This window comes from Accipiter gentilis, chromosome 7 (genome assembly GCF_929443795.1).
Source record: "Accipiter gentilis chromosome 7, bAccGen1.1, whole genome shotgun sequence".
Taxonomy (NCBI): domain Eukaryota; kingdom Metazoa; phylum Chordata; class Aves; order Accipitriformes; family Accipitridae; genus Astur; species Astur gentilis.
Window position 1 is genome coordinate 13,688,463 of NC_064886.1, and position 9,328 is coordinate 13,697,790.

Consider the following 9,328-nt stretch of genomic DNA (forward strand, 5'->3'; position numbering starts at 1 on the left):
ACTCTAACACTTGTAATTTAGAGGCATTCCTGGATTACTAGTCAAAACTGAATTCTCTGGGAACACTTTTGTCTGTCTCACTCTGTGCAAGATGCAGCAGTCTCTCCTAAAGTACAGTGATCTGGCTTCTATGACTTGTTTTTCTGCAGCTCCCCATCAGCACTACACAGAACAATATTGCTAGGCACAAAGCCATGTCTTTAGAAAATGCCAAATAGTACAGAGCAGTGAGCTGTGTTGCCCCAGCAACACAGACTACAGCAAGCACTTTAATGCCATACTTCACTCTTTTTGATAGCTTCCCATGTAGCAAAGGGCCAATCTCCAGAGGTGTTATAGGTGTCTCAATACTTAAAAGGAGCTTCAGGTCTCATCTTCAAGAACCTGACAGTTTCAGCCCAAGCTTTGCAAAAAGATTGCCTAATGTCCCAGAAAAAGGAATGTGGCAGGTGCTGCAGCTCTTCAGACACAATTCTGCACCAGAGGCAAGGCTATCACAAGCTTCCCTGCCTTTCACACTGAGTGTAAAGTGTGATCTTTGGAGTACCTTGCATACCTTCTCTAACACAAATACACCACAGTTAACACTAAAAGCTGACTCTCTCCAACTTTACTCCAGGAGAAAGATGAAAAGGATCAAACTGCGACAGATGCCATTCCCATCACCATGTTCACCAGTGACATTCTCAGCTATTTTAGTAATCCTGAAGGAGTGACTGAAGTACTCAAGAAGTTTAATTAGCTTGACCTGACTCCTGCTCTGGTGATTCAGTTCCACCATATCGCTCAACAGTGACAGTCAGACAAGGTGCTGAACACACAAAAATATCAGAAGCCACTGAGATTATGCAGGTAGGGATCCACATGACTTGTGCATACATTCAAATTCAATGCGCAATGACTCAAAGCATGGTGGTTTATTTAACACCTATGCTTACCATTAATTACATTGCTCTCTGCACTGCAATTGATCACAGTGTTTAACTGCTTTCAGTTATTTATCATGGCAATAACCACAATTATTAGAGCAGTTAGCTAAAACTACTCAGCCAAAGCGCACAGTCTCCAATTTCTACTTATTGTGCAAGATGTGAAAGAAAATCTCTCTTCATCCTTCTCTGCTTGGCTTCTGCATTTAATACTGCATGCCTTTAACAAACGTCCTGTTTCAGGTTCTTACACTATTCAGCTTAAACAGAAACAAAAGAATTTGCATAAGAAAAAGGAAAAAAGCAAACAGAATGGGTTTGACAAACCATGAAAAGATAAATGGTTTTGTGGAGAGCATGGAAGCTCAGCTCTCGCTCTCTTCCCACCTTCCTTGGGTCCGGATGCTGGTGCCATTTAAACCAGTAGGACTTTGCACTGCTTTCAGCACAATTAGGTCTCTCCTCCTCCAACAGCTTCTGCCTCACCTAATTCCCCATAGGAGCGAGTTGTGTTGCCACGGCAATGGGATTAACTTTTGATGGAAGACGCTGGGTCAGGGCTCTTTCGGTATTTTGTTTGAGCAGGCGGAGTCAGAAATAGTTCTGTCTCTTTCCTAGCCCAAAATACACAGGAATGCGCTGAGGCAAGAAGCCGCCATCAAACGGGTCCCTCTGAAGGGCTTCAGAGCACCATTATTTCACCCTCATTGAAATGCAACAACTGGATCTCGAGCATTCAGTGAGCCATTCCAATACGTCAGACAGATCACAGGGCCCCAGTGTTAACACCTTTATTATCGGAACTTGAAAAGTCTTCTCCAATAACTATTTAAAGCCAAGCTAGTCCCTCTCAGAACCTACAGCACCAGAAAGCCACCATGCCTGCACACCGCAGGTCTGTAACGTAGCAGCTGCCTGGATGTCTGTCTGCAAGTGCTGCGTCTAAACTTCTGGGTTCAATTCCATGCTACAGAAAATACACAATTCTTGGGGAGATGCTTTCTCTATTGGGCCAAATGGGAAACAGGACAGGAAAAGAAAAACATACCAAGAAATAAGTAGAACATAAGGAAGTCGCAGAAAAGGCAATGCCAAGAGCAAAAAAAAACCCCAAAATACCCGCCCCCCCAAATAAAATGACACTCCCCTTTACATCTACTATATTGCACAACAGTTCTATCCTTCTTCCCAACATGGAAGGGCCCGTATAGTCAATCTTTAGACTCCACATCAACACAGAACCTGTTGCATCACATACGTCAGTATATTAATTCATCTGGTCCTGAAATTAGTCATCTCAATGACCCAATAGCCACCTAGGCACATCCCATTATCACTGAAGAAAAGCAGCCAGCTGTTGGGAAAGCTGTTGGGTACACTGTTAGCAGTGTACCCAAAATAAATGAGAGCATGGGGAGCATGTTACAGCTCCCCACACTCCCAAAGAAAGGAAGCTGTAGGTAGGCACAGGAATGCTGAGCACATTTGGTCTGAGAAGGGTAAGGTATGTTCTAAGTCACAACATACTCAGGACACATTAATTTCAGCTGGGACAGGGGAAGGGCTGGACCCACCTGCACCCAGAAAATAATAAAAAACACAGGCAAAATTATTTGGGGAACATTCAGTTTACATAACCTTGACTTTTTAAAAATTCAAACAAGCAATGTAACTGCATTGTTCTCCACAGAGAACATCTGTATTTCCAAATAACTCCAACACTCTGGTCACACAATGACTCTAGAGGAAAACTGTTCCACCTTTTCTTATCCTGTCTTCAAAGTGCACTCTCTTATTTGTAATACAGAAGAGAAAAAGAAAAAGCCAAAAAGCAAATGATAAAAAGATTAAAGCAAATTCATCCAATTGTTCCTTGAGATCTCATGGCACTATTGGTTTTACTTGTTCATGCATATTAGTGAGACCATGTTTATGCATCGGCTTAGGCCATGTAATAAGCTTTGTATTTTTTCCCTGTCATTCTAAGGTAATGTTTCTCAATACTGAATTTTAGTAATGTTTTCAGACGAGTTTTTTCTGTATTTCTAGGGTTTATTTCTTTGTATAGCATTCAAATTACATGCAGGATTTAAAGCTGATTATTAGCAAAGAAAGCATTTGTCAGAATTAACCTTTCCATCTCAGTTAGTGATGATTAGTTCTTCCACTGCAGGCCATCTAGTGGCTTAGCTGTTAGAGCGCAAATTCAAGTCGGATGCTTTTTGTGCATCTTCTGTCAATTTAATGCACAGACTCACTGGAACGAATGACCTCAGCCTATGCCAAGTGAAACGTTCCAGTTTCACTCATTTGCTGTGGCAAAGCGCAAACTAGAAGAGAGCTGACTTGCACTGGAGAACAAAGGACAGCTCAGGAGCATTCATCATAAGTCTTGTAAATCTACTTGCAACCAGATTTATACAGGTGTAAAATAGCACGTCAGCAAGCTGCCCACAACCCAAATACTTGACTTTATAATCTGGTTTCTATGTAGAATTTTGTTTCACACCTCCAGTCTTGTGACACAAGCGTTCCTGCTTTAATTCAGCAGGAATTTTGGCAGGTTTGGTTTTGGGTTTTTTTCCCCGCCAGTTCTCAGTTACATGTAATTAACCTCCACATATTTTAAATTTTACCAGTTTTGCAAGACTGACCTTTATTAACAGCAAAGAGGCATTATAGTTCTGCATTCCTAAAATAAAAAATAACAAAAGTAAATCTGTATCAGCACCACAGAATATATGAAAGATTTTCTTAGTACACTCAAAGCAGACAATAAACAGCAAAATTTGCTCAACTACACACACTCACTATGATTGTGTTGGACCCTTCTTAGCTGAAATTTCTTTGATCCTGGTCATGGATATGCTGCTTCTATGCAGACCTTTGGTTAATTACAACCTTAAACGCCTTTGAGCATGGCCTCAGGGAGATGAAACACTGAAAAGCTTTCTTTCCCTACATTTGACACCTCTGTGAACTCTGAGAGACTCAGGCAACTGGTATGCAATGGTACCTACTTCTCTGATCCACAAGGCAGTTTTCATTTTAAGTCTCCATTACATTAAGCTTTTATATAAAAACCCCCTATTTAGATGACAGATAAATGGCATTTAACAATCACATTGGAGAAAGAATTGGAAGAATGCACTGGACAGCTTCTAAATTTCTAGGGAGAAGCCTAAAAACTAAGCTCTTAGTCATCTGCTTCTAACAAAATAATTTGAGGTTTTCCCCTAATTCATCTCCAGATCTTACCCAGTACCTACATACTTACAAATTTGTAGCATGAATGTCTGCAAAGTAATTTGTTTCAGCCTACATTTGAAAGCCATATAGCCAAAAAAGATGCAAGAATAGTCTTCTCTTTTGGTCTAAATTGTTTCCCGGATTTGTGGAGAATGCAACAGAGATGTAGTAAAATTACTGAAGAACTGCTACCTATCACTGAATACACTTTAACACACTGACTTTGGATAAACCAGCCCAATCCATAGTAAATAACACAAGCAACAGCACAATCAATGACAGCACAACATTAGAAAAAAGGTAGTTGTGTTTCAGATCTTTACTCAGGATATATCAAAGAATTAAGTAGGTAGGGGGTAAAATAGCTGGTGAACTGTATTTGGGTATTTTGTATCTCACCTGTGACTCTTAAGCAAAGCTGTCCTGGAATAAGAGGGAGTGTCATCAACACTGAAAAAGGCTAAAAACCAAAAGGACCATGAGCAAGGCGACACTGTTCACAGCATATGAGTTACTGGGAAGCCATAAGAGAATACGCAGTAAGAGTCAGTGTTGTGCAATATATTCTTAACTAGTCTGTGAAATGGAGCGAGCTGTGATGTGTCATGGCTTTCGAGGTACTAAAAGCTAGACAGACCTGGAGTATTTCCTAGTAGGCTTAGAAAGCAGCTATACTATTAAATGACTGGATGAAAACTACGCACAGGATGAAAATAACACTAACACTACCAAAGCTATCACTATTATATTACTTACTATGACTTAGAAAGTATCCTGAAGTAATTTGATGTTGCTAAAAACATCTTGCGGGTCTATCAAGTTTTCATTAATTTCTAGTTTTTCAAAGCTTCTTGGATAAAGAGCAGCTTCCAAAGTGTGCTTTAAACTTACTCCTAATCATCAGCTAGGTGGTGACAGATACTCTTCCAGTTAAGTGCAGGGTCATGAAGGAAGAACCACAAAATCTGCATGCCACTTATGTGATTCATGGCTGTCAACCAGACATGTTGAACAAAAAATATATGTAAGAGTTAACCTTCTAGGAATCTTGCATTTAGTCCAAAATTATAGTCCAAGAGCCTTTCTCATGAACGCAGCAGCAGATAAGTTATCAGGCTATCAACCAGGGGAAGATTTATCTGCCAACTCATGTGTTTAGACAGCAAAACAGATACGGTTGTAAACCTGATTAGGGACCTTATTGCCACAACCACTACAATTTAAGCATGTCTCTCCAGACTAGAAAAATGCATACCTGAGTTACTGCTGCAAAGGGCGAGACAATGAGACATGGTTACGAGACGGTAGTTGGGGAAGCTGCTTCCAAATGCTTGGCGACTGGACTGCACTAGGAGACATTTACGCCATGCACAGAAGCTAAAATATTCTGCACCTCTACCACTAGATTGTCATTCACATGATCCTACAAGGACAGATCCTTTCTAAGCCAACACAAGTGACAACAGTAGCCTTTTGTGAGTCATAAAGCAAGAGTTATATTGCAAATTTGGCTACATATCTTAAGGGAAGAAAAAACTACACCCAGCTGCTTTCTACTAGTACAAAATAATAAAATGCAAACAAGCAATGCCCAGAGAAACAGAGATAGTGGCAAATGCAGAGGGAATACTTTGGCTGGTGCCAATACTCAAGTATCTGGGCAAAGATTTAGACACTTACCTCACGCAGCTGCTATCACCCCACTCATAACTAAGACTCCGAAAGTCAACATGCCTTACGCAGAGCATACAAAGGTGAAGTAATACAGCTGCAAAACGTCCAGATCATATTTAAACAATTTAGCAGCAGACTCACATCACAGAATTTTTAGGCTTTGCACCACTTAAATGTAACCTACCAGCTCAGTTTTTTTCAAGCAAGATAAGCATTTTCCAAAATAATTTACAAGCACTCTCTGGCTGAACGGCCTTCTACCCATTATGCTAGACACCACAGATTAAAACATCAAATGCAAATATTAGTATTAAAAATCATATATTGTGTCAAATAAAACAATAGTTCTGTGTACAAATTTATACATGACAAAAATAAAACTCTTTTTGAATAACACTGTGTAAAAAAAGTGCTTGCTGCTGTTCTGATGTAATATTTCTATAAGCAACAGGCTCACAAAAGGCATTAGTAAACACTTAAATTGCATTGAAGGAATCACGTAAGGCACAGACATCAGTTATTTAAAGGTGAAAATACTCCCATACAGCTTTCAGTACTGCTGACAGGTTACCTTTACATATTATCTGAAAACTTTGCATGTAGGAAGCTGACTAATATTTTATGTTAACTTACTCTATCAAGGAAAAGCATGGGGAAAACTTGTAATCACCATCAGGCCCCCGTTCAGCATTTCCAGAAGGCTGAAGTAACTTCTATGATGACAGAATCAGCAACTGCTTTTAGAGCAACTTCTTACCTGTTACCCCCTCCTCCTCAAATTTTCTGCTAGATAGTTTTCCTAGGATTTTTATCTGAGTTATAGACAGCATTTAACCCAACAATGAATATTCAGAGGGCTTTCAGTCCTAAACCAGTAACTACTGAAAAAATGCACACAACTGCTCACAGTTAATGTCTTAAATTCTAAACAATCTAAATTATTCTCAGCCTTTTTTGAACAACATATGTGTGATTATTACCAGTGCAGCGTAACACTGGAGCACTAGAAGGAAACAGGAGAAACAGGAACAAATTTAAATGTTTAGCTCAGCCACAAACAAAATAAAAAATGTAACCCCCCCCTCCAAATTTCTCATTGTACATTTTTTTTAAATCTTACACAAAGAAAATATTCTTAAAACCAACAGGGACAGAATTTCCAGTCATATCTTAAGCAATAAGGAGCTTAGCAAGAAAAAAAAAGTTTATATATTTGCTATCCTCACTTCTTGTACTAATCTTTATACATGCAAATTTTCAGTTTTGACTGCACTAGCACATGCAGCACATTAAGGACTGACCTTACAGATCTGATTTTTTCATCAGTAAGATTAACATAGTTACTGACACAGATCAAAGAATAATAGAAGCTATACTACATTTAGTCTACTAAGCTCTTTCACTCTTAAACTGAAAGATTCTAAGCACTTAATTCTCTGGCACTTAGGTCTCCAAGAAATTTGTTTTAACCATGTCTGAGCTACATAACTACAATTTGTTCTATTATTAAAAAACAAAATCAAGAGGAACACCAGACATCTGTGTCTCTGCTGGATTTAAATTATATAACCGATGTATATGTAAATCAGCTTGAGTGCAGAGAATATCTCTACGTATGGAGGATCTGCCTCAGAAGCACTTTCTTAACCAAATCATTCTTTACTGAGCATAAGAAAACCTGTACCTGCACTGCCTGGACTGCTTGCATATATAAGGTCAGGGATGTGACTATCTGTCAGGACTGTCATTGTGCCCAGCTAACTGCTTCCTTCCACTGCACTGGCAATTCTGTACTGGAGGAATCTTCTGGGCCCAGATACCTCAGTATCAGTCAGTTTCTCTACAAAGTAGTTATCACAGAAAAATTAGAAAAGACTACGTTAGAGACTTCTACTTAACGAAGATACTGGCTCCTTTAAGACAAGAACATAAAACTGAATGTAAATAAATAAGCCAGCACACCATTACAGCTATGATTTTTAACAAGCAAATCAGAAAATTCAAACCTGTGGTTTCTATAGCATCATTACATTACACATGCTATGGCAACACAGTAAATGCTATATACAGTAGGAAAATGCTACATATTTATGCACTGTTGCCAAGTTATAGCCACCACAGGAACCATAATTTGCTTTTTCTGGCTTGTTTAGAATCCCACCTCCAACACTGCTGATTAACTGATAATTTAGATAAACCTGTACAAGTATTCCACGTCACTTTTGCTGGAAAAAAAGCTATTCAATGAGAACACAAGAGCTCTAGCACAGATCCGTTCAATGATGTCTACATGCAGCCAAGGCTGCTAGTTATGACATACACTTTGTAAACTACTTTTCAGCACGACCTCAACAAGCCGCCTCTCGTGATGCGGGTTACTGTTCCGGAGAGCAGCAAAATTTTCTTGTGCAAAGAACCAGGAAAAAAAAAATTAATTAAGTTAGGTTGGGTAGAACTTCAGCAATATTTTATACAATTCAGCTTCCAGTATGCAGCAACCGAAGACAAACATTCAAAAGTGCAGGGACATAAACCTATCGGTGTTTGTAACCAATGACATAAAAGCAACATTTGCTGGATCCAGTAAAAAAAATGACAGCAAACAAAAGTACAGCTGTTACTGTGTCTTAAGTTAAATATCCAAAATTAAGGGAATATCATTCTAAACAAAAATAATTGGTAAAAGTTATGTATTCCCTCATAAAAGTCCCATCAGGTTTAAAACACACCATCAAAATGTTGTCACTACACCACTTTGGTTACAAATGGCTGTTCACAGGTTTTGTTTTATTTTGCAGAGGAATTCTCTCTGTTCAAGTGACTGAATTCTTCTTCCTTCTAAATGGTGACTTCAGTCTTCTCCACATGCTGCTTTTAGGTTTTGATTTTTTTTCCATTGCCATTACTGCCTCTTTTTCTTTCCTGCGGATTTCTCGCACAAGAGCATGAAATACATCATCAATATAATAACGGTATGCAGCTGAAGTTTCAAAAAAAGGGCAGTTGAATTCTCTTGCTAAAGCAGAGCCTTCTTCTTTGGAGACCTGAAAAGAAAAGTTCACACTTGTCAAGAAAGCCAAGACCAAAACATTTATTTCTTTACCATTTCTTGCTCTGCTGTTCTGTAACTGCATGCACCCTCCCACTCCAGAACAGCTCATTTCCACTGATCTCTAAATCTTTCTCCACAAACCTGTTTCTCTTTCACTCATCACGTCTCTAGCAATACAATCACCTGCAAGAGACTCTCTGGACATTCATGAAACAACAAAGTCCTTTGAAAAAATATTCTTTTCTTGGAGCTTAATCTACAACTTGCCTCACATGAGCAGACCTCAGCCCTAACACAAGCATTTGTCAGTTTGGTATACTAAAGGTATTTCCTTCTCCTAGTCCGTATCTAGTATGTTTGCCAAACTACTTCCCAGAACCAAGCAACGCCCCCCCCTCGCCAAACCCCAACCCAAAACCACACC

At 39.2% G+C, this 9,328-nt stretch overlaps 1 protein-coding gene across 1 annotated transcript in view; it reads right to left on the reverse strand.

Annotated features, from left to right (window-relative positions):
• Positions 1–6,156: 6,156 nt before the first annotated feature.
• Positions 6,157–9,328, reverse strand: part of RIT1 (Ras like without CAAX 1) — a 6,484-nt gene continuing 3,312 nt past the window's right edge. Inside the window, exon 6 of the mRNA XM_049805389.1 lies at positions 6,157–8,896. Within this exon, the coding sequence (XP_049661346.1) occupies positions 8,666–8,896 (231 nt within the window). The 3' untranslated portion in view covers positions 6,157–8,665. The remainder of the gene's footprint in view (positions 8,897–9,328) is intronic.